This window comes from Gymnogyps californianus, chromosome 2, assembly GCF_018139145.2.
Source record: "Gymnogyps californianus isolate 813 chromosome 2, ASM1813914v2, whole genome shotgun sequence".
In the NCBI taxonomy this organism is placed as follows: Eukaryota; Metazoa; Chordata; class Aves; order Accipitriformes; family Cathartidae; genus Gymnogyps; species Gymnogyps californianus.
Window position 1 is genome coordinate 131053851 of NC_059472.1, and position 26425 is coordinate 131080275.

General features: G+C 42.1%; 1 protein-coding gene across 1 annotated transcript; it reads right to left on the reverse strand.

The window, feature by feature from the left end:
• Positions 1–5300: 5300 nt before the first annotated feature.
• On the reverse strand, positions 5301–22599 carry NFE2L3 (NFE2 like bZIP transcription factor 3). Its single transcript, XM_050892658.1, is given in 5 exon segments — positions 5301–6619; positions 6621–6824; positions 9245–9328; positions 10280–10390; positions 22571–22599. Coding segments are annotated over 5 exon segments (1434 nt in total). The 5' UTR covers positions 22580–22599; the 3' UTR covers positions 5301–5593.
• Between the last annotated feature and the right edge of the window lie 3826 nt (positions 22600–26425).

Here is a 26425-nt window from a genome sequence, read left to right on the forward strand (position 1 = left end):
GGTCAATTACTGGTCCTCAATTTGTAGACAACGCATACTTTTCTAATTTCTAAGAAGTTGGTTTTATGTCACTCCACAGCCTTCCTGTTTTCAAAGTAAGGGTAACATTGCTGGTCAGTATGTTTCGGTGTACTGAGGATCAGGTTGTCAGTACTAGGCCCAGCTTGCGCCCAGCAAACACTTTCTGCAGCAAACTGAGGGGAGAATGTAAGAGACAACATAACTTGTTGGTAACGGGTATGGGAGCAAAAAAAAACCCCAAAACTACAGTGTATGACTTGCATTTATAAAGTGGTGGTGAAGAGACTGGCCACTCAGACTTCATGTTCTCTGGGTTACTTACAACAGAAGTTGAATTGTGCTTCAGGTGCTGAAAAGTGTTAAGGAGAATGTGAAAAATTGCTCTTAATGTAAAATTAGCAGGAATTTAACTTCGTTGTGTGTGGGGAAGAAGATTGCATTCTTTCAGTTTTATGATGAATGTACGTATTATCTTGGGGATGAAATCATACTACGGGGGGGGGGGGGGGGGCAAAAACATAGATCTGAACTTTGAAGGAGCCATCAGCTGAGTGTGTTTTGGCAGCTTGACCACATTTGTGAAAGACGAGGATTTGCTGAGAACGTACTGGAACAGTACATTCCCTGTAGCTTTAGTGTTTCAGTTTGTTTTCAAAGCAGAGTGCATGATGCAAATGAAACCCTGTAGTAGTGCTGTTACTTCCCCCCCCCCCCCCCCCCCCCCCAAGGGAGATGCCAGGTTCTCTTTTCTTTTATACAGCGATACTGGTAGGGAATGCATAGGAGTGTAACATGGAAGGGTTTTCCTGGGTAATGTTGATGTGTTTTGCCAGAAGTCATACTGTCCCTTTTTAACAGTTGTGTTCTTGCTTTGCAGCTAGTGTTGATTTGCATTGCAGCAGAAGCTTTGGTGTTGTCAGAAGTTATTCCAGTTAATGTAGCAAGAACTGGTTTATTTATCAACAGTAAAAGTAAACAGTGTTTAACTTTAAATGGCTGTGTGACTTGCCTGACAGAGTGCTATGAACATACTAGGTCAGCAGTGTTTGGGGACCATGTAGTTTACAAACCAGCTTGTGTGACCTCCCATGGTGCTTCATTGTATGATGTGGGCAAGTCCTAAAAAAATTGATGTTCCCCCTAAGTTCTCACCAACACGATTTCCCACACCCCCCCCAGCCTCCTCTTATTTGGTCTGCTCTTTCTTGGTCCATTTTTGGGCATTCTTGTATGAGAATCAACAGCTGATGCATTTAATGGAGCTCTAGTAGCTGTGTAGCAGGTACTGAGTTGCAATGCTTTTATGAGGTATGCTACGGTAATGAGACTTCACATGGTTACATGTGTCATCTCTATTTGGTTTATTTAATAAATAGTTTTTCACTGGAACCTGTTGCCGAGTGTCCTGTTGCCTCATTTATAGGGCTCTACCTACTCTGTCCTCAAGATTCTCATTAGAACCAGACTTCTGACTCCCATAAGATAATGAAAGTAGCATGTGTATTTTGGGACAAATACTGAGCTGTTAAAACTGACAGATTGATCTTGATGAAGTTGCTTTGTCCTTTCCTCTTAGAAGTTCGTTACTCCAGTTACCCCATCTAAAACTAGATTGTAAGCTCTCGAGCAGGAACAGTCTTAACTTGTAAAATCTACCTTCTGTAAAAAGCCAAGCCTAGTGAATAAAAGTGAAAAATGGAGCTAAAGCTGCACTTCAGTGCAGTACTGGTAGCGGTCATTCAAAGCGTGTGTAGTGCTACCGCAGCATGCCATGTCTCTTCTGTGAGGGCTTATTTGCGGTATGCCTGTACGTGAGTGTTCAGCCTTACATGTCAGAAACGATGCTTAGGGTATTGCATTCTAATGAAATACTAAATGTGTATTTGTTTCTAATGGATGCTTCTCTAGAAAAGGTACGGATCTCGGAGCTGCTAGCAGCTAATGCTGTTCGTAGTGCCTATGTGTGTTGGTACCAGCAATAACGGGGAAGGCAGCCTATACTTTGTGATTTCCCCACTGTTTTTCTGCTATGCTTAATCTGACCTTTCCTAACCTCTTGCAGATAACCCCTTTCTTTTCATTATCAATGTAACAAAAATGCAGTTTACCACTCAAATGTTATGGACTACTTAATAGCTTTACCATGCGAACAATATTTTAATGAGAACTCCCATGTTGGTATGACCATTTTTTGTTGCTGTATCAACAGCTAAATCTACAATCCTCAGCTTTGTGGTTTTCTAGTAGTATGAGTCTTCAAGTGTTTTTATTGTTCCTACTTCAGAGAGATGCTTTTCTCCATGTTAGTATTCAGTAAGGTAGGATGCAGCCCCAGTTGCTTTTTCACTAGACATCTGGCTCCAGAGTAAGTTTGATATACCACATCATGTCTTTTCACACAGCGTACTTCCTGGTTTGTACGCGTAGAATTTTGGTTTCTTGAAAGTTAAGATCTGTCAATACGAAAGCCAATATAGACTTCAGTCAGGGGTTTCCCACCTTTTACAACCATTTCAGTTAAAAGTTTCAAAAATGCTGTTTTCCTGAGTAGTTCTGACTCCTGTACAGTGTCTCCTTTTTGTGTATAGGTTGAAAATACAGTCTAAGGCCATTATATAAAGCATATTAAAAGTAGCTTCAGGAACCCTTTGTCTTGGGAGGAAAGCTTGTTATAAAACCTGCTCTTTCCTTATCTGTCTAGTCTAACTTTCACAAATAATTTAAGGATGTGAAAATGTAAGGTATAGCCAAGCTCAAGCAATGTTTGGGGGTTTTTTGTGTGGTTTTTTTTTTTTTTTTTTCCTTTAAACATAGGCTAGTCACAGAAAGGGAAGACACTTCAAAATATCAACAGTTTTTAGATGAAACTTAATGGCAGTCTACTAAAATTGAAAAAACAGGACATTGTTCTGAATTCTGCCTATGGTTTTGTCTTTTCTGTGGGTAGGTAGCTGAAGGTTTGAGAAAACTATGTAGTACATCCAGACCTAATGCTCAGTGTCTGTCGTCCGCACTGTTATAACTCACAGTCCACCCCAAATTAATAGTTCGCCCGAGAGGTTTTGTAGGGGTATAGTTGCTGGTTGAGTTCTCAGAAATCGAGATTCATACATAAACTTCTTAAAGAAATACAGTTGTTGAAGAATAATGAGAGTGGGATTAGCTGAGGGCAGTGCATGACACTTTCCAATCTGCAAATTTACAGGTAATGGAATGGGGTTGGGGCTGATGTCTTCACCTTATATGGATCACGTGCAGTACGCTGCTTTCTATTAGGACTGCTCTCTGAAAGAGTTCCAACATGCTTCCTTATTTTCAGCTTGTGCCAAAACTTAACCATGTAACTGTTACCCAGTTGGGCGTATACTTTACTTCATTAGTAGCTGGCTTTACAAGAGTCTGCAGAGCTTACTCTCTACTGCTACTGAAGGAGTGGGCATCAGAAGGTTTAGCCTTCCCCCCCCGCCTTCCCTCGTAGGACTGTAGAAACTTGTGTTGCGAAGCCCTAAAACAGAAATATTTGGGTTTCTGGTTTTATTAGTTATGGGCCTAATCTAATACCTATCAGAATTTGTGCACATGGGCCGTGAAGTAGACCTAAAGACCTGATCCTGCAAAGGCTACATGCATAGACTTTAAAATGCTTATTATGTCATTTAATTAAAAGATTACAATCATGCTGACTCAAAAGTACTATTCCCACCCCACCCCAACTAGAAATAAAGTTCACAATTCATCATATGTATCTGTTACCTGTTGCATGGTTTGGTTGAAGTTCATGAACTAGCGATTAAATAAATCCCTTGTGAATACCAGTTAGGATAGATAACGCTTCACACTGATGCTTATTTCAGGGCCTCACTAATGAAAGTTTCTGCTATGAATTTACCCTGTCAATTTGAGGCTGTGGCAAAACTGATAAATAAAAGAACAGATGCACACATTTATTTAAAGAAATTTTTTAATATAAAATGCAGAGCAAATTGTTCAAACTGGCTGATTGCATTATCAGTGCATTTTGCACTCTGAGGCAGTGCTCCCTTTTTAGAAAATACCACTTGATGCTACCAGTTACCATAAACACAAGTGCAAACAAACAACATGATTTACATGCTAATGGTGTAATTTATTTCTTCAAAAGACATTTAAATTTAACATTTAAACTTGTATTGCATGTATGTGTAGTTTTTATGTTTGGTGCAAGTGCTTATTTTAACATACCTGACCATAAAGTTGTTACGTTGTCACCATGCCATGACCAATGACATTTCTTTTAATACCAGTTTTATGGGTTTTGTTTATAAAAGATAGAAAGCGTATTTGTTGCTATCTATTTGTTAATATTAGTAATTATTTTAGTATCTTACAAACTAGTATACCTCTTAACATTCCTTCCTTATCATTCATTACATGCCTTTTAGGCCATGTTCTTTGCAGACCCTTTTCAGGTTGTAAAATGGGATAAGCTGTTGCGAAGAGGCATGTGAGTGAATCAAATGTCTTCTTTTTCATATCACAAATAAATAAATATCAAAAGCTTTTCTCTTCATTCAAAGCCACTATCGGAGTGTAACCTCATTATCACAAGTACATATAAATAGTAATTTGGTTCAATTTAATTTACTTTAAACATTTGGGGAAAATCTAAAAAAAAAAAAAATTAAATCCGTAACATTGAAGATACTTAAAAAATACCAGTTTTAAAAAGCTAAAAAGTTTAGTACTTCTCCTTGAGGAAGGTGTCCAAATGGGGGAAAAGGGAAGGGTACATAAGTAAATATATCACAGACTAGGAAACAGAACAGAAACTCATTCACCATCACTCATTTTCATGGAAGAAAGCTGAGAATGATTCAGTTGCAGAGGATGAAGGTAAGACAATATTGAATCAGATTTTTCAGAATCTATTTGCAGACTGACCATATGAGTTGTAAAATTAACTGGTACATTATGTTTGCTTGGAGATACGATGGTGAAAGGAGTGAGGAAAAATGCAGTAGCCTCCTGGGCCTCTCTCCTCAAAGGAAAACTAGGAAAAGCAGAACAGTTCTGAACAAATGCAAAGCACAGAGTATCTCTTAGGAATACATAAATCCACAGTGAAGTTAAGGTGAAGATGAACTTGAGCTACAATTTTGCTTTCAGTGCTAAAAAAGAATAATAAAATAAGGTCACTTTGCATATGAAGAATCAAGTACTCAAAACTAAACCACATTTTTCTTCCATGTGTAACTTTGATCTAAAGCTTGCTTTTTTCCCCCACTGATGTTCTCCCCCCTCTCCCATCACCAGAAACTAAATTCCTAGTTTTACATAGGCCTATATAACTACACTGACACTGATGGCCTAGCTCCTTTAATTCTAATTAAAACTAAACAGATTTCCTCATTCAGAAGCCTCAGCTGGTAGACTTTCTAACAGATCACAGTCGGCTGGGTTTGCCAGACCCTTGAACATGCAGTCTTCCTCCTCAAATGTAGTCTTTTCTGTTTGTACTACTGTAATCACTGACCTCCAGTCGTCATGCAAATATCATTCTTTCAGGAAAAATAAAATCTAAGTGATCTTCATCTTATTTTTGTTTCTGCTCTTTTTTGTTATCTTGTTTCTGTTCTGATTTGACCAAGTGTTTGGGTGTTATGAAAACACTGCCATCGCTACTGCAATGAATGACATATTGGCATGGGTTAACAGGTCTACCCTGGTCATCCCTCAATCTACTGAAAATGTCACAGTACAAGTTGTTTAACTTTTGCTTCATCCGGCTGATTGATCTGCTGCACTGAGAGTGCTCCTTTTTAAGGCTCTACTTTTGTGTTTGAAGATTACATATGTCTTCTTTCAAGTTAAGAATTGCATTCAGTTTACGTTGACGACAATTTTGGGCAGCAACTTTGTTTTTTCCTCTTTGTCTGATGTCACGTAGAAGTGATACCTGGGTATCTGTCAGATGGTTCTTTGCTAGCATGGTATTGAAAGAGTCGATGGGCATGCTCACCATTTCATCTACCGAAAATGGTATTCTCAGAGCTTTTGCACGGCATTCATCACTGCTAAGGTTTGTATCAGTAGAATTATGGCACCTATCCTTTACTTCGTTTGGTTTCTCTTTCCGTATCTGCTGCTGATGCTCCGGAGTGGATGCTGCGTGACTTGGCAGCTGATTGTAAGTGTGGTTATGAAGAAACTGCTGAAGTGTGGCTTCTCTAGAACACTCTGAATCACCTGGATATTCCACATGGCCATATTTACTGTGTTCTTGGCTATGGCCACCAACAGCTCCTAAGCCACGTGAAGAAGCAGATTTAACATCACTGCGGTACCCAACAGCACCTTCACTGCAGACTGAGTAAGAGGCGGTGCTGTGACTTGAATTCAAAGACAGTCCCGAATCTGAGCCAGTTTCTGCAAAGAGCTGAGAAACTTCTATAGGATCAAAGCCTTCCTCCAAAGCCAAAGACATGAGTTTAATTTCATCAAAATTATCATCATGGGCCGTTAGGTTTCTAATGTCAGCAGCTGAAAACAGCCCTGTCAAATCTGACCCATGAAGTAGTGATTCTGGATTTTTGATATTAGAGCTTGACTGAGGAAAAGACGCTTGACTGAGGAAAAGACTCTTGCCTTTGTAAATGTCTTGTTTCCGAATTTGATTGAGTGGGGTAGTCTGTTCTTAGTAGCATGGCATCATGAGGACTGAAACAGTGGCAAAGTGTCTGGGTCAAACTTACATTGTGGTGTGAGGATGATGGGTCTCGGCCTCTACTAGAAGTAGCAACTTGTATATCTTCCAGTAAACTTGCCTAAAAGATGATGGGGGGAAAAATGGGATCTTTTATAAAATGAATGCCTTTGCATTCCTCACCTACACACTCCTGATCAATTTATTTTTTAATATTCCACTATTTGAATCTATTAAAGTCAAAATTTTATATGTTAAACTCTTCTAGCTATCCTGAATACTGTTTCCCATTTGTACACAGCATAATCTGCGTTGGCACATGGCAAGAGGAAGCAAGAGGAAGCAGGAAGGGAAAAGTGACTGAAGGGATGGGAGGAGGAGGACTCGCAAAGGACAGTGTGGGACTGATGAGTGTTAAGGGGTGGAAATGGGACTGTTGCTAAGTGTACATCAAACTACAGCCTACGTGTTCATCTGATCTGGTCTAAGAAAAGGTCCTTCTAGGAGGGGCAGTCCTGCCCCTTCCCTGGTAGTGGTTTTGATGATCATCTGACTCCAGAGTGAGCTGGTTCATGGTGCTAAACTGTTAGAAAATTAACCTTGTAAAGAAGATAAATAGCTCACTGGCAGGAGTTAACCAGTGAGAACAGTAGTGTAAGAAAAGAGGGGAGGAGGACAGGAACATTAAGGTCATTAAGGTCATGCTGGCACATTCTCACTGCTTTTCTTTCATGGTTCATAAAGCTTTTGGCGCTGTGAGCTGCCACATTTGGCTTAGCTCCTTCTTAACTGAGGTCTATTGCGTTCAGATTTCAACTCAACTCCTTCACTAATCAGTTTGGAGGAAACGTCCCCCCCCAAATCACACTTTCTGTGGATGTCTTTTGACTTTAAATTACGACTCAGTTTTTCTTTACAAAAATAAAGCTGCTGTATGATCCATCAGCCCTGAAGTCCAGATGATAAAGGAGTGCTGCAGTAGCATTAAGGCCCACCTTTTGTGGGCCTGGGTTATAGTTGCTGGGTCCTAGAAGTACAAAGCCACGGTGCGAGATTATGTCAGGGCACTTGCTGACGAGTAGTCATAAAATACATGGATACAAAAAACTTGAGAATGTAAATACATCAAGTAGGAAGCGTATGATATGATTCCTCCATAGCTGAGCATCCCTACTGTGGTGAAGGAAAGGACTTTTCTGACTGCAGTTCATTGAACAGACAACGTAAAAAGCACTTTCCACAGGGAAGGAATGATGTACCATAAAGACCAGAACATCTTAAGTTCTCTTCTGTGCTTACTGGGAGCTCAGGTAACAGAAGAAAGTCTTGCCTTATTTCTCCTGGGGAGTCACCTTGTATTAGACCACCTGTAGTCTGTGAGATAGAGCTGGTATTTTCAATTAAGCCCTTGAAAAGAAATATTCTTAGCAAGTTAACTATTAAAAAATCCCCCACACTGCAAAGACTTGATTCCTGGAAGATACAAGCAATCCATTTTCAACAGACAGATTGTCACAAGATGGCAGTGCATTAATAGTCTTAAATAAAATATGCAACTGTGTATTGTTATAGCTACATAAAAGCTACAGCCAAATTCCTTTCAAATTATGAAAAGAACAGAGAAAACTAAACTGATGCACTTCTGAACCTTGTTAGTGTGCAATCCATTACCAAAGCTGAACAGAGGCAGTGGCTAATTTATGGGCTAGGAGGCACTATCCAACCTAGAGATTCCCAAAACTAGGTGTTCCAGAGATAAGCATGAAGTTATATGGAAAACTCTAATGACCCTGGAAGGCTCCTACAACGGGAAGCGTATGTAAGATGCCCTTGGAGTATTGCAAAAAAGGAATGTAAGGAGTAACTTCATGGTTAATGATTGTAGCTGTGAGCTGTGGGAGAGCAAGGAGACTCCAATTAAGATAACAACTGTTTTTTTGTGAAGATGGGCACCCAGAAAGTAAACAATAGTATCAGAAGCCCAGAAGATAAAAAAAGAAAACAAAACGGGTTTGCTCCTAATGCTGACTGACCTGATTTGCAGTGAAGATGGGTCTGTTCTTCTTGAGGGTAGTATCCTTGTAAGCACTTGACCCAATATTTGTGACAACTGTAATCTTTCAGCGCAAATGCTTAATAGCTGCTAGTGCTTAATAACTCAGTGTTGCTCTAGAGAAACACACCAAGAGCTGCTGTATAAATACCAATTGGCATCAGGCTTCAGAAAGGGAATTATTAGTTGAACAAGTTAAGCTGTCCAGTGGCTCCACCCAACTTTGAACACCGGGTCACAGGAAAGACAGGACTTTGTAGGTTTCATATCCCAGACAAGTTACTGGGGAAAATTTTTCAGGTAGAGCCAATGACAGTTGCTGTAAAACGTGGATAGTAGCGTCTTTAACGTCTTCAGGTAAGTTACTACATTGGTTTGCTGATATATTCCCTGGGGGGTTTTTTATTAGATAAAACAGAGTAAGTCATTATCCAGTAATCACTGACCGTATTCCAATCTATTAGCAATACATGTGTTTTCTCATTTACCTCTAGCATGTTTTCCATCTGCGATGACAGAAGCTGTAAATAGCCCTCTAAGGAGAGAAGGGAATCTACATGGCTGCAGTTGCTCTGTGACAGAAGAAACAGAAACGCTTCATAAAGCACAGTTATTTTACATAAAAGGAGATAAAAATCAAAGTCCGAGAGGAAACAGAGCACAGCTCTGTGAAATACTGCTGCTGACCTCACCATCAAGTCTTCATCCTGATGGGAGATGTCACGTTGCTAGAACGAGCAGAATAACTCCATGTCAGGAGCATCCCTACTCTGCCCCACAGCAGAACTGGGCTTTCCTCCTCTCTGAGGCTGCACCTACCCACCACTGTGGAAAAAACAAGTATTTTTTCAAAGCCTAGCTGCCAGGGCAGTGGCGAACAGAGGGGCTGGCAAGAAACCCGGATCCGATGTTCTCAGCTCTCACAAGGTCTCAAGAAGATTGAATGCTCTTTTCATTGTAGCTCTCAGAGAGAACAAAACCCAAAGTACACCCGTTTTGGTTTAACATCATTAAGATTATTTCTCTGCCTTCTAGTTACAATACACATGTTAAGATCTGAACAATCCAGTTTCCCAAATGTAATTCTACATCTGAGCATCAAGCTTTACATAAATGGTGAAAGCAGTATAATTTAGCATCCACGTCTCAAGTGTTTGTAGGCCAAAAAAAATCCTTGCCCACAAACACAACACCTTCATGGAGAAAATAAAACCAAATTGAAAAATGGTTAGTTGCAAGTGATTTCTGTAACTTTAAAACATTTCAACTACATAAACTATACTGGGGGGGGGGCAATTTTCGAGAAGGCATACAAGGGCATCATTCACAAAGTATCGTCTGAAGTCACTGTTCCTTTCCTGCCTTTGCAAGGGACACTCCAAATGAAAAGAGGAAATCAAATACTTGTTTCAAAACCATTCACTCTGTTTCTTTCACTACTCTTTATCTCAGTGATAAGACCTATATCCTCCCTCACTTCCTCTTCACAGTTTTCCCTTCTTCCATTTTTTTTCATCATTTACTTCATTTATGTCTTCCTCCTCCTCCTCCTCCTCTTGCAGTTCCAGCTGATCATCTCCTTGGTGTGGACAGCAGTCATCCAAAGCTTCCTGACATGCTTTCAGGTCAACAACCTGAAGACACAAATAAAACAGTTCTCTTAAGCAACACACTGTCAAAATTAATCTTTAAATGCACTTTTTTCTTTTTTCTACAGCTATAGCATTTCAAATAAAATATACACTGAACAGTTCATTCACGTGGATGAACTGACTCTGTGTAGACTTTGGGGGCAGAATGAGACCGACGTTGGTTCAGGAGTGCAGACATCGCCTCCTCTTTTGGTGCCCAGGCACTGAACCCATCTGCAGTAGAAATGGACATTCATAAACACATTCTTCTAAAACAAATTCTTCTAAAACAGACACATGATGATGTAATTTCATAGAAAGTTTGGGCTATCAGTGTCTTTTGGATGTCATTTCACAACAACATATCCAAGCCAGATATATACTCAATGATGGAATCTTAAAATAGGCAATTATACATGGCCAGTTAGCAAAATCCCTCGCTTTTTCTTTCAGGAAAACAATCACATTAACATGTATTGTAATAGCAGCTCTGTTCCCCCATCACTTCATGTAGTCATTACCCAGTTCCCATTTATCCAAATGATGGGGTTTTTTTAATCTCCAGCAATGAAATTGTTCTGATTTAGTGGTCTCAGAAGCATTTTTCAAGTTATCTTTTATCTATATTCATATCAGCAGACTTCTTTTATTTTTATTATAGGGCTGGGGTATTGCTAGGGTAAGAAGGAATCACTGCTAAGGACTTTGCATATTTATATTTAAAAAAACTTTGATATTTCAGCTTTTATAGGGCAAGTCTGAGTTATTAAAATGTGAAACTCGGTGGAATGGCAGCCAGAAAACCAAGTGGCCACACTGCATTAGTTCCATATATCCCTAGCAAAATGCTATGGCAGGAGCAGAAAAGACAAGCTCTCAACAGCAGCAAACGTAACGAGTTAGTATTCTGTTCTAAAAATCACAACAAATTTACTTTACAAGTTTTATATGAAAGCATAAACTATATAAAAACTGCAGTTGTAATACTCATCAAAATGTGTAAGAGATTCTTTTAAATCGCTTCATACAAAACACATTAAAAATTAAATGTAAGAAGGTTTAAAAATAGTACTCTGGAGTAAAATTAAATATAATTTGAAAATAAAGTAATATTAATTTCATTTTTATTAATTCTATTAAAATTTAATTTTTAAATTACGAAAATTAATTTTGTTTTTAAATTATTTTATTTGTTGGCTTTCCATTTTTCTGTACTTTGTTTTCAAGGACTGGAAGGGAACTTTAATTTTATAAACAGTCATTTCCAACAACAAATAGATATACAGGGCACTCATCTGTCACTCTGATGCAAGAGGTACTTTCCTTCAGTGATGCCTAACACAATTTCTAGTTATTAAAACCGATATTCCAATACATTATGTCTTCTTTGTCAGCTGCAGTTGGAAATGACCAGATGACTTGTTATTGCCAAATACAAGAAAACACATTTACTTTTCTAAACACACACACAAAAAACCAGTTTTCCTCTATGTAGTAAAACAGCAGGAGAGGGAATTTAGTATACAGGACACTGAGAACACGGTAACCTGCCACTTGCAAACACTTAAATGAGTTCAATGCAGCTACTCACAGGCATGAAGTTGGTCCCATAATTACATGTTTGCAAGATCAGAGCTAGTCTTTAATTTTACAAAGAACCAACCTAATACTTGTCCAATGAATATGATTTATTATCATCCTAATTAATAAAATTCATCATCATCAAAAGCGGATAAGAAGTCAAGCACAACTGCTATTAAAGACCTTAAGCAGCTCCTCTTGAGCTGAGTGGCCTGAGAAGCTGCTGCTGCTAAGGCAGAGTATTCAGCTCCTGAATAACACAGCAAATTCATTACTCTACCGGCCAATGAACAGGTAAATGCAGAAAACAGTTAGAAATGTGATGCCTTGAAAAAACAACTGTAAGCACTGGTTTTGAATACAGAAAGTATACAGGTGGCAACTCGATGGTTCCTATTAAAATTACCAGGGGTACAAACCTACTCTACTGCCAGGGAAAAGGAAAGCTTGCAGTAACTTTGTGAAGAGCTCACGGTGTGTCCTGCAGATCATTCGAAACCTTCACAGTTCAGCTTGCTTATGGTGGAAATCTGCCTGCAGACGATGCTGGTCTGCTGAACTCCACGATGGAGATGGTCCTTCCCAGCACCATCGTGAGGACAACTGAATTTCTGATGTGCCTGATGGGACAGCTCCTTTCTGAAGAGAAACTAAATGCTCCCGAAGCTCGTAGAAATTTGTGAAGGCTGTCATGGCTTCAGTTTCCCCAGGAAGTCAAAGACAACTGAATTTTCAGGTCTTTTCCTAGCAATATATAGAGCTGTTGACCACTAAGGAGATGGGGAATACTTCCGACCATGAATTTTAGGATTTATCTGGAGCCTGCATTGATTTTTATGTATCTTTTAAGAAAAAATAACGTCTTTGGCTATTTTCTCTGCTAAGCCATAGACAGTGTCTTGGTACCCTTAGTTTCCAGGCTGAGAGCCACCAACTGCACTACAGGATCACCTGCCATTTTGTCCTAACAACCCTTTGGCTTAAGAACAGCACAGAGGTCAGAGTCTCCCTCTGATCTTCACACAAAGCTCCTGCTGATGTGAACAGAGGTGCCAGCAGGGATGGGAGGGAGGCAGGGTTTTACATTTGCAATCATGACCGTTCACTGTAGTTTACCAAAGGGAATGTATCATCTCTACTGAATGAGCTTAATAATGCTGCACTGTGTGGCTTTGAAGATTAGTCCTACTACCACTGTTTCTTCCTCCAGCAGATGATATTAAAATATAGTCATGCCCACTCACACTGATTATTACTGCAGTAAGTTATCCATCCTTTTAAAACAACTGTTTCCACCACTACCAGGGCAGTTTCTGAAGGGGCATGGCCCTGTGACCAGCTTTTCACAACAGTGGTGGTACAGATACAGTGCATGCAAGATTGTTCACAGCACCAATTTCTACATACGGGATCATTTCAGTGAAACACTCTTAGATGGAAATCATGTAACACAACCAGAACCTTTTCCCCTTAATTTCTCAGTTTTCGCTTTTAACAAAAATCCCCTGGATTATGCTGTTAAAGATTTACTCTCTGACATCACACTTCCCACCAGCTTGTTAAGTCTTTCCCAGTGATGAAGAACAGCTGAAAAATACTGCTCAGCAACTGAACGCTTCTTGCCATGCCCATGCATCGCTTGGGATTGATTGCTGGGCTACTGCTATGGCGAAAATAGGAGGGGTGCCTCCCCCAGAAACAGCCATATCATGTTTTTGAACAAGACATTTCTTTAAAGATAGCTTAATTTTGTAGTCTGAATATACATCTAACGACAAAAGGGATTAGGTCTAAATACTACTTACCCAGTACTGCGCTGCCACACCTAGCGTTTCTGTCCTGTTGCTTATTTTGCATTAACGGTAGCAGAAGAAACAGTAATTGAGTTATAGTAATACCACTATGAGCCCAAGAGCTACATCAGGACCACATGTGGTTGGTCTCTGCACAGAGAAAAAGACTGATTTTTGCTGAAGACTTAATATTACCACCAAACCCATTTATTGCAGCAGCCTTTCCACTCCTACCACTGGAGGGTGCGGAAGTTCACACCTCCCACAGCAGGCTGTTTCCAAACGCAACCCTACCTGAAGACAACCTTCGATTTGCATTTGGAAGGATTTCTGTGTAAGCACAAGGCAGGAGATTTACACTAAAACTCCCACAAAAAAATAATTAAAAAATAAAACCCCAAGTATCTCAAATTCTAGTCTTGCTTCTGCCATTTACTAGTTTCAGTTGGGCTAGAGAACACAATCTGAGACTAAGTCTAATTTACCAAATTATCCACCAGCCTTGTAGGCTGGAGGACTGGGCTCTAACCGTGCATCTGCCCTTTCCCTAAGGTACAACTTATTGCAGGTCAACTATCTGCTTCAGTCTGTCAGTCTCTGGAATATGAAAAATAGTAATTTCTGTCAAATCTGCTACTTAAGGTGGTCCGAGAATGAATGTGGAGGTGACAGAAAGTATGATTTTGTGGGTGGCCTGGCCTACGCTTAATTGGAAGGATGCTGCCTGCTCTGGCAGGTTTCCAGAGTTTCTTACTATGTTAAAAATAGAGCCTTCAGCTTCCAATTAAGTATATCGCAGTATTGATCTCAGCATGAATTGGGTGCACTGTACATCAAACTATCCCTCCACATACCTCCTCCCCTTGCTTCCCAGACCCATATATTATTTGTTGTCCATAAAACAACACGTAGGGAGCAGAACCTGTAATGGTATCAAAATATGAACAGGTCTACCACGATGCATTGGATGGGTGAACAAGACCCCTCTCTAGGAGCAGCAGAAAGCATAAGCAAGCTGTTTTCAGCTATTGATCAGTGTGCACTTGGCAAACAGGGCTAAAACTACACAGCTCAGGGCTACAAGTGCACAGAAATATCTGAACTAGCTCTGGAGCAACAGAAACGTCCCGCCGCAGCAGAACAGAGCAGACAGGGTGGTTTGCCTGGGTGTACAGAGAGCACTGAGAGGCGGGGGGTACCTGTCCTTGTGTCCTGGTTTCGGCTGGGACAGAGTTAATTTTCTTCCTAGTAGCTGGTACAGTGCTGTGTTTTGGATTTAGTGTGAGAATAATGTTGATAACACACTGATGTTTTAGTTGTTGCTAAGTAGCGCTTATCTTAAGCCAAGGACTTTTCAGTTTCCCATGCTCTGCCAGCAAGCAGGTGTGCAAGAAGCTGGGAGGGAGCAGAGCCGGGGCAGCTGACCTGAACTACCAAAGGGGTATTCCATACCATGGAACGTCATGCCCAGTATATAAACAGGGGGGAGTTGGCCGGGAGGGGCGGATCACTGCTCGGGCATCGGTCAGTGGGTGGTGAGCAATTGCATTGTGCATCACTTGTCTTTTCTTGGGTTTTATTTCCCTTTTTTTGTTATCTTCCTTTTCATTACTATTATTTTATTTCAATTATTAAACTGTTCTTATCTCAGCCCACAAGTTTTACTTTTTTTTTCTGATTCTCCTCCCCATGCCACTGAGGGGGGGGGAGGAGTGAGCGAGCGGCTGCGTGCTGTTTAGTTGCCAGCTGGGTTTAAACCACGACACCCTGGAAAGCTCTGTGTCACTGCAGCCAGACTCTGAGTTATCTCTACAAATATCCCAGCGCCGGAGCAGAGGTATATGACCACCATTATTTGCAAAAGGTGCATTTGCATAATTTTTTGTGCTGATTACTCATGTATCCTGTTCACATGCTGTCTTCTAATTCCTCTACGTTACATTCTCTTTATTTGAGTTGTCAAGCTTTAAATTGCTCCATTACTGTCATTAACCTTTGAGATGCTTTTCTGCAAACTTGTGTCCCTTCTCCTTTATTAACTGCACTCCTCTGTAGAACTGGCCCTCTCCTTGCTACTACCTGAAAAGATGTGGCACAGGCCTGGTGATCTTTGCCACGTTTTGAATAATTAAGTAGCATTTCCAGAAAATTGCCCCACACCTGTAGAAGTCAGGCAAAAGAAATACAGCTTCTAGTAACATAACCAGTGGTTTCACTTCACTACTATGTAGGATTAAATATGATTAGTAATTAAATATAATGATGCATAGGTGTTATCATATAGCTCTAAGGTTACTGATGTTGCTCTTTGCCTGTGTACTTTAAATATGCAATGATAATTAATCTTACCAATTGATATCTACTTAACCTCAGCTAAAAAGCAAAATGTTTCTTGCTGTTTCTCTATATTCATAATGAGCCCTCAAATATCCTGAAAACACAGGAACAGAAGAGTACTTCACTATTTGAAATGCAGCCAGGGTTTAGAAAGCATGGAGGATGGAATGGCAGATGGAAACACCAAATATGAAAGTAACTTCTATCTTATATATGGCTAGGCTTGAAAAATCACACTAAACCATGCTAACTAAGCAATGCAATTGAGTAAATCAAACGGTACATAACTGTGCCTCCAAATGTGGCACCTGTCAAATGTCTATGACGCATTTACTCTAAATCCTTATAATACCGTCTGGGCTGCAACCAAATGCATACTGTTAAAGGCACTCCCGCTTGTTGCAGTGAGTTGTTAGCACCTCTCTAACCACACGCATTTCGGAAACAAAAGCGCTAGGGCTTTACATAACATGGCTCAGCTATGTCAGCTATTAGAAAACACACATACTCTGTGCACTCTACATGTTCAGCATAAACACAGCATTAACACCAACCTACTCCCCAAATGGACACAGAGACGGGTACAACTTGAAGACGCAGACACAAATAGTATCGTCACTAATTTCAATTAAGACATCAGTTTTCATGCTGAAGACGGCTCAATATCCCCTTCAAAATGAACTTTTAAAACCGCTTCTAAAACATAAACCACACAGTTTTACACTCCAGCCATTTGGTCCTGTGCTAGTGTTTTGCACCAGAAACTAATTTCATCCTAAAGGATGCAACATCTCTGACAGTAAATCTGATGAAGGTTATTAAATTCATTCAGTCACTCTTTCAGATTGAGCACAGTAAAAAAAAAAAAAAAAAAAAAAAGAGCTCTTTCTATGCCTCTGCTGTCCCACGATGCCTTCTGTTGTGGCCAGTGAACTACACGACACTGGGATTCTGTAAGAGACTCTCTTCTTTCTTTCTCTTTCTCTACCTTTACCCAGGCTAGACTGGTAGTATATCCTCATTGGTATGATGTAGTCACTACTGAATAAACATAAAAGTATCCAGGGACCACCCTTTCTGATAAAACTTTGTCCACAACTCAGTTCCAGATGTCTTCCTTTTGAGCCCTCCCAGGCAAACATACTTTCTCAGGTATCCAGCTCCTAACTTTCTCAAGCTACCAGCCTCACTGCAATACCAAATGCCTGCCAACGCACAGCTCTGAAGAGGGAGTGCTGTTAAAATCCAGTCTCATACTTTAGCTCCTCTGGGAACCTTCACCTTCCCTCTGCCACCGTATGTAATTCCTCTTCTATTTTCCACATTTACCCCACTAATTCTTTCTTCTTTATGCCTGATATTCCCCTCATCTCCTCTCACATACACTTCTCATGCACACTCTACACTGGGAACACCTTCCTCGCTCTCCAGGGAGCGGGAAAATGCTGGTGTAGGTCAGCCCTACACCACTGACTCCCTCTACACCCTTCTTGGCCACTCATTTGACTTGGCTTTTTCAAATCCTTGTGCCTCCCACAGCACACCGCAACAAAAATCGAAATCACGGTCTTTCAAGACAATACGTACCTCAAATGTTTGAGGTTCTTCTCTTACCCTACCTCTCTCTGAACCACCACGCGGTCCTTCACACACCTTCTTATTAAACCTAGGTAAGTTCTGGCTAACGGGTAAGAGCCATCTGTGAGCAGGGACCCCGGCCCATTCATCTATTTGCAGATGTCCCTCCACAGCAATATTGCCATGTCCTAGTGCTCAACGAGTTCAAAAGGGAAAAAAAAAAAAAAAAAAAAAAAAAGAGTAATTTGAAATATGTTCTTTAAGTTAAGCACACAGCTTCTGTGGGACTGCTCTCAAATGGACTGGAGAAAAGCCTTCAGAAAAAAGCCTACCTGGTTTCTACTTACCTTCGCTTTACCAAACTTTTGACACTCACCAAGAAAAAAAACATCCATAACTCAGACTATTCTCACTCAGTGTAAACACTTCAAATGGTGCCCAAAGTCCAGGATGGATTCACGCCCTCCAGTGCTTTAATACTGTGAAACTCTGCCTCCAACGGTGTTCAAAGAACTGTGCTTGTACGAGGTTTTACATAACCTGACCCAAACTGCCCTTTCTAAACACGAACATAGAGACTACAGTACAAATTATCCACTGTGCATCTTCCTTAACTTTTGTAATTCATAAACAACAGCATGTTATGCTGTTAATTATTAATTAGAGTAGGCGTTCTTTAATCAAGCACAGGAATTCAGCTCTTGGGAAGGGCTTCAATATCTGCCACAGAGAATGTAATACATCCAGATATAACAAACCTTCTTGGTTTGGGTGGGAGCAGAGCCTTCCTCCTCCGTCCCACCCTGAGCTGGAGCATGTCCCACATACAGCGCGATGACCCAGCACAGCAACTGCTGCCCTCGTTCAGGTACTGCCTCTTCTGCTGGCATGGGCAGCAGCATCAGTGCTTGGGGGTTCACACGATTTGGAAAGTGAGAATTTTTACTGTAAGATCCAAGCCACAGATAAAAAACTGAAGAGCTACGCAGTCCATTCCTGCTAATCTAAATAATTTCCCATGTATATTCCGTGAAAGATAAAGAATCCATCCAATTTTTATACTCCCTTTCTTCAGATGTCTATATATACACACACACATAAATGCACACATAGAAATACTGATACACAGAGAAAGGGAAGAGAAAACCACTGAATCAAGCAGGGCAGCTCTTAACTCTTGCAAGATCTTCAGCTAAGACATTGTTGTATTACAAGCTTCTTGAGACTTTCTCTGTATTTGTGAATACTATTACCACATACATAGGACTGATGCCACATCTTGCAGTGCTGAGGCCTCCCATTTCCCTACACACAGTTTTTAAGGTGCTTTGGAAAATGTGTCTCATTCATTTTGCATATGGACTTACGGCTCAACATAACAGCTTTTAGAAGTGTTGTCGGGGCAGGGTTACAGCGAGAAGCCTAAGGAAAATGCAGTTGGCAGAGTGGGGCACAGATTGCATCCCAGGTTATGTGCCTGTGGGATGGCTTCTCTCTTTTTCCCAGCAATATAAGACCTACATTCAGTGTCAGCTGCATGTCTCCCCCCCCCCTTTTTTTGCTTTTTCTGTGCTTAAAACTTCAAAATTTACACAGCCACACAGTATCTCAATTTAGCGTTTTCCTTAAAACACATTCCTTGAGCAATCCAACAATAATTTACAAGCACATTGGGAAAAAATAAGTAGATATGCCTAACTTTACTTGTGTGAGTAAGTCAACGTGATCTACTCACATATGGCCTACTCAGCGTGACCTATTTGTGTGAGTAGGTTTGAGCAGGACAAAAAAAGTTAGGCACCCATGTTTTCAATAGTGGATGTCGGCATTAAAATAGGTGCTGAATATTAAGGAGTAAGTAGTGCTCCCGTTATAAATTCTTTCTTGAAAAAACAAGATTGCAATCTCTTTTTTTCAGCAAACTGTGAAGAGGAAGATTAGGTGGTGCACAAACACTGTTGTATCCGGACAAAAAGTACCATGAGAAATAATAACCCCAAAGAAAAGACAAGGTTCACTCTTACGCTTTTTATCTATTTCCTTAGCAAACATGCCCACTGGAGCCTAAAATCTTGGTGTGGGGTATTCTGGAAATAGCAGGCCCTGAATCAGCTTTCATTACTACAGAAATTATTCCATTTCCTTGCATGAACTGATGCATGTTTTCCTGGCTATTCAAAGCAAAAGTTTATTGCCTTTTTTTTTCTTCTTTTCCTCTAAAGATGTAACTCATGGTTCCCAGGCAGGAACCCTGGTACCTTAGTCTCAATCTTAAACATCTGTGAGAACCAAACCTACAAGCTTTGATTCTGTAGCTGACCCAGATCAGAACAGCTCAGAGGCATTAAGCTAATATCCTAAGCCATGGGAGCACATCTTCTACCAACCATCCACTGTGACCTACTGTAGGTAATGCAGAACAGTGAATTATGGATAGGATTCAGAACAGAAAGCTTTTTTAAATGTAGTCTCTGCTGTGGTACAAACACTCTTTACCCCTAGTCCTGTTACACACATTCATCTAACAAAACGAGTAGCAAGACTCTGAGATCATATGATTATTTTCTCCATTAAAAAGTGTATTTCAGAAGAAATATGTTTTGTTATTTTTATTACTAAGGCAACAAAATATTGTGGGGTTTACATTTCATCAGCAAACTTACAGAATTACAGAAACGGACTGAATGAAATAGTTTGCTGGGAACATAGTGAAGACAAAGGTAAGGGCTGATCCCAGTCTGTCAGGCAGCAAGCTAAATGTAGGAACCCCCCTGCTTGCTTTATTCATTGTCAAAGACGAAGTGCTCAGGCTGCCCTAACACTGCATTACATCTCATCTTAGCACAGAACAGCAAAATAGGCCAGCAAAATAGGCCAGGCAACCCCATACAGTTTAGCATGCTCCAACAGCACACTTCGGCCACTGAATTAATTTTCTTTTTCATCTGCAGTTGTCTTGCAGAGTGGTTTTAAATACCAGTTCCCTAAGGACGAGGATCAACAGCTCACATTGTGTTGCCAGCAATGTGCTCAGCAGGGACTGAAGCCCAAGGAATAAAATTAATCCAGGGGTGGGTGAATCCAGCTGCTAACTTTTCAGAACGTCACACAATCCCACAATACTGAGCAGAACAAAGCAATCACTCTCATCTGTTTACACAAGACTCCTCGTCCTGATCTACCCTGGATAAGAGAAACGCTAAAAATAGCTCGGGTCTATTTTTACAAAAGGCAAAATGAAGGTAATAAATCAGCTAAACCACTTTGAAAGCCATTATACTGTTACAGTAACATTTTGACAGCACAAGCAGACTTATTCAAACCTACAGAGGTCACCTTTAAAACAAAGATCAACTTTTTCCTCTGTGTTTCATGTTTTGGACCTGTTGTGCACTTCAAAAGAAGTCTGGTGGAAGAGGCACAGGGGTTTTCACTTAGAAGTCTATTTACAGTTTAGGTCAAGAACTTAATACTGCCTTATCTTGCTCCAATCATTCTTTCACTTAAATAAAATGTACTTAAGAGAGAGACCCAGATCTACATTTAGCAAAGAAATGAATCATCTCCTGTCCACAGAAACGAGTGATCCCTTAGAGTTACGGTGTTGAAACTAGTTTTGCAACTATTTTACAAAAATAACCAAGCTAACACATGGGGAAATAGGAAAAAAAAAACCAACAGGAAAAGGGAAAGGAAGAAGGAAAAAAGAAAACCTACTATGCAAGACAAATTTAGTAATTGTTAGTTGATGCTGGTCCGTTAATTCATAATAAGAACTAGCTATTCATAATGGTTCAAAACCAACTTGAAAAATGTTGGTAGTTCAACTCGGTATTTCAAAATGTACTGAACATCTGAGTCACAAAATCCTCATCTTGGCATTACCATATCTTTTGTACCTGCACAGTGTATCACAAAAGTCTCAGATCATAAACTACTCAGGAAAAATGAAACTCCATGCCCACTAGCGACCTAACTCAGAGAAGCAGTCCCTGCAGCTGAATGGCTCAGCTAATCTTCAAATTACAGATGTGCACAGCTCTTCCGCAGGATGAGGGTCTGAGCGGGTGCACGCAGACAGAAGCTGTGCGACTGAAATACGGAAACGGGCCATCGCCGCCGGGTACTTACTGCCTGCGTCTGTTGTTCAAGATGCCACACTGATAATAGAGGCAGATACAATGAGGCTGGAGTTTAGCCCTGGCACAGTAAGACTCCCAAGATGTAAGAAATGTTCCCAACAAGTGTAGTTACCGGACTATGACTTACACATGCTCTTCTCCAAGTTCTGCTCCTCATCGTGATGCACTGCGGAGAAAAACTGAGGCGATTCCGGAGCAAATGCCAAGCAGAAGCGTCAGTCCTGGCCTTGCAACTCTGCCTCGCAGGTGACGAGAGGCGCTGGGGCCACGCGTGTGCCCAGGCCAGGGCAGCTCTGCAGGGCTGACCCCGCTGCCGTGCTCGGAGAGCCGCCACCAGTTGCTCCGTTAGCAAAAGGCTGCATGGCATTACTTCACAGCACGAACCTGCCGCTTGCTTTGCTTTCGCTCCCCGCTGCCCGTGACTCCCTCCCGGGACGGGAGGAGCACACGGGCCAGCCCTGCACACTTCTGGAGGTGTCCCTCCTCACTTTTTTTTTTTTTTGGGGGGGGGGGTGGGTGGTGGTGGTTCAGAAAAGCGTCCTCCTTCGCGTCGCCACAGCTCGACCCTCGCCTGCACCTCCAGACCGTCCGCCCGCCCCAGCGCGCACCCCTCCTCGCTCGGTCGAGGCGGCGGGGGGCAGACCCGGAACCCGCCGCTACCGGTGCCGGTGCCTCCCCGGCCGGGGCAGCCCGCGCCTCCCCCGCCCCCGGCGCCGTCCCGCCGCTGCCGCCGCCGCCGCGGCCGCCCTTACCTCCGCCATGGGGCAGCCGCCTCCGCGCAGGGCCGCCGCCGCCCCGTCCTCCTTCCGCGGCGGGGCGGGAGGCGACTCCCCCGGGCGGGGCGGGCAGCGCCGGGTGCCACCGCTCTTCCCGGGGCCCAGGCGGGCACCCTCCAGGGCAGGTCGGGCTGCCAGCGGAGTCGGAGGAAGCTCGGGGGGGGGGGGGGGGGGGGTGTCGGTGACCCATGGCTGCCCGGCGGCAGGCCCGCTGATCCCCGCAGCCGACGCGCCTCGTGGGGTGCATGTGCGTGGGGGAGACGAACCGCCGGCCCGGCTCCCGCAGCCGGGCACAAACCCGGCCCGGCCCCGCTCCGCGCACACCCCTCCCCTGCCGCCGCACCGGCCCTTCCGCCGGGCGGGAGGGGGACGCGGCCACCCCCGCACCCCGCCGCCGCCGCCGCCGAGCCAAGCGCCGCTCCGCGGGGCCGGGCGCCCCAGCTGTGCCCTGGGGGCTGCCTGCGTGCCCGGGGGGAGCGGCAGCCTTCGCTTGCTGGAGCGAGCTAGAAATAAAGGAGACGAGTTAGCAAGTACGGTAGTGCGGGGCGGGGGGGGGGGGGGGGGGGGGGGGGGGGGGGGGGGGGGGGGAGAAAAAAGAAAAAAAATAGACGAATATAACAATGCAAAGGGATTCTCCACCTGCTTCTGGTAGTAAACATTTTTCTTTCCCCCCTCGGTTTTTAGAATCCCCAAATAAAAAAAAAAATACAGGTACAGGTTTTAATTACAATCAACCTGGTGTCTAGATAGCTATCCAATGCCTTTGCTTTTCCACCTATTGAACTGCATTTTCCACAATGCATCTACTTAGCGCTACCCGAACTTATTCTCACACATCCTAGAGATACCTTTTCCAGCTGTTTTGTTCTCTCTGTCTTCTGAAAAGGCCTTTTATCACTTCTCATCACTTCTACTTATCTGAGTGTTTCAGACCTGTTTTGGCACTTACAAGGCATAAGGCTGTTCAGGCAGACCCTGAAAGCATCACTTCTTCAGTGATAACTCTGTGTGTAATGGGTGCAGTTTCTCATTTTTCTGTTATCACAGATGACATTTCCCTTTTTTCATTGTGTCCAGCATGATTGCAACGGGTGTGTTACAATATTCCTAGCGTTTTCTTGCACCTTGTTTCTTGAATTCCAATAAAATAAGAGTTTTCTTTCAAAAATCCAGGTGAACTGGAATCTGCTAGGGTCTTCCATTGCCAGCTTTTTTTTCCATGCCAGAGATCTCTGGCTTTTTAACCAGCAGCATAACTGAAGGTAACAATGTTTATTTTGCTATTGCAAAAAAAAATTATATGTGTCCTAAGCTAAATGCAGGAGACTTAACATTATGATTCACGGCACAAATGTCAGGACAGACATCCACCACAAGAAGTACTTACATTCCACATTATTCACTAGTGTTAACCCCCCCCTTTTTTTTTGCAGCACAGTGAAAAACTTTGCAAATAATTTTTAAGCTTGGAAATCAACTCTTCTAATGATTAGGAAATATATGACAATTGAATATAACCTATAGAGTTTCTTGCAAGAGATGGAGAAGAAAAGGAGCATGTGTTTTGAAGGCGTTGGTGGATATGCTGTGGGAGAAGACCTTGGGGGATGTTTGGACACATCTGAGGGCTAGAAACCAGTGTTATGTTTCCTTTAACTTTTCAGTGAGGATGCCCAGTGCACCTCCAGTACTACCTGAAGCACAGCCGTTGTATTGCAGCACAGGGCACTCTCCTGCCTGACCCAGCGCTTGCTGGGCAGCTTGGCACATCCCACTCCTCCAGGCAGACAAGAGCCTCTTTGTGGCCACTGCAGGCCACTACAACAAGGTACCTTAAACAGGCCCGTTTAATCGCTTAGTGTTTTCCTTTAACAAGATGGTGGGTTTTAAATGGTTAACAGGGTACAGAACGTCTGTACTGTTGCAGTTGCTTTTGGCTGTTAGTTTTTCAGCTGAACTGAGTTTTGAGTCGTGGTCCTTAAGACCCTCAGCAGCTCACATGGGCCACTAGAGAGGGACTGAAACCTCTGTCAGGCTGGCCCCGTCACCTTAAATTGGAGATAACCTTCACTCAGAAGAGATTTTGTGGTGGTAGATTTAGGTCTCTGGCTCCCAGTATTCAGGGCTTTAAAAGCCTGCCCTCAAACAGCGATGAGTAAGGGTGTGCTTGGTTAGCAGTGTCCCACAGAGAAGGCGTTGGTGTCAGAAAGCTCGTGTGGCCTCTCCCAGTCAACACTGTGTCTGTTTTGCATGTCACTCTGTCTGCCTACAAAGGCAGTCAGCCACTCATCCTGATCTGCAAACTCAGTATTATTTCTGTGCGTGTTTACTAATAAATCAATGCAAAGACCACTACATAGATGATGTCGTAGCGTGAACACTTCTTTTAGCATGAACCCCTTAAACAAGAGATCTCCCCAAACCTCTTAAGTTCAGCACAACAGCAAATGTGACAGTTTATATCAGTTTGCCAGACTCCTGGTCTGAATTCCTAGGGAACAAAGGGTGCATATGTGCCCGTGTATGGAGCTTCAGGTGAGCTTAGATTACATCTCAGCTGTTTACAGCTCCTAAATGCATCTGTAGTCATTTATTCCAGAGAAATCTCTCCATAGTTTCAAGTACTCTGCTAGTCTTACATTCAGTGAATCTAATAAATAGCTGTTTGGTTTTTCCTTGTTGCTAAATTCTGATAATTTATTTTGTTTAATAACAGATCAGCAAAGTTTCTTGCATGTGACATTCCATGCATCACTTCTGATTATTTCAATTTATAAACCTACTTCTTGTGAAACATACTTTTAATCAAGGTAAGTAATTCATAGATAATCTTCTCTCAGAGAAGCATTAACATCAGCTTTAATAAATATGTCACTCTATTACTTGGTATTGATTCTGCCGTGTTAGATGGGTGCATTGCTCCCCAGCGTGCCTTTGTGCTTCATGCCAGTGTTGAAAAGGAGGGACAGGCTGTTTAGCATCAGACCATTTATGGTGGAGGCTCAGTGATCGAGTAGAAACCCTTGCAGCAGCTGATGCAAGTGTTAAGTTCAGACCCTTATTCGGAGCAGGCAGGTACTGTCAGTCACAAACACACGAATGTCAAGAATTTGTCGCCTAATTCTACACTGTAATCATTTTCCTCCTTTATTATCTGGCTGATTTCTCACCATCCCGTTAGTTTGTCACCCTGACTGTGACCAAGTAGCAACATTTTTATTACTTTCCTAACGAGTGCCCCTGTTCTAATTTTACTTTCATACTTCTTGCGACGTGAGAGGTCCTACAACTCGTACTGGTTTTACTTGTACTCTCCTGCAAATCCTTCTATGCATAAGGGGCTTCAGTCCTAGCAGTGTTAGCTATAAAACCAATATTAAAAAAATTTCCTTTGTTAATTTTGGCCAAATTTTTGCTCTGTGCTTTGAAAACAAATAATTCATTAAAGATGTTTGCGTGGGCAGAAAGGAGAAAAAGAGAATGCATCTGCAGTGGCCAGTTCTGACATATTCTGAATTGTTCTGTCACAAGCTGAGCATACATCTGGGACCCACTTTTCCACATGTCACACTTTTATCACATGGCTCGAACCAGCTCTTCTTTATGTCAGATACACAGATACTATATGAGTGAAATCACAATACAAGTACCTGGATGGATCACGTATCTTGTTAAGCTCTTACTACAAATCATTTGGCAGGGCTCTGAAATAGCTGCATTAGTGCTGCTGAGGCTGCGGTTTATAGAGCTGGACACAGATCATGGGAGAGTGGCTCAGGAAATCCTCCTAAACAGGCCTGTAACGCATACAGGCTTTCATGCCTCGTCTCC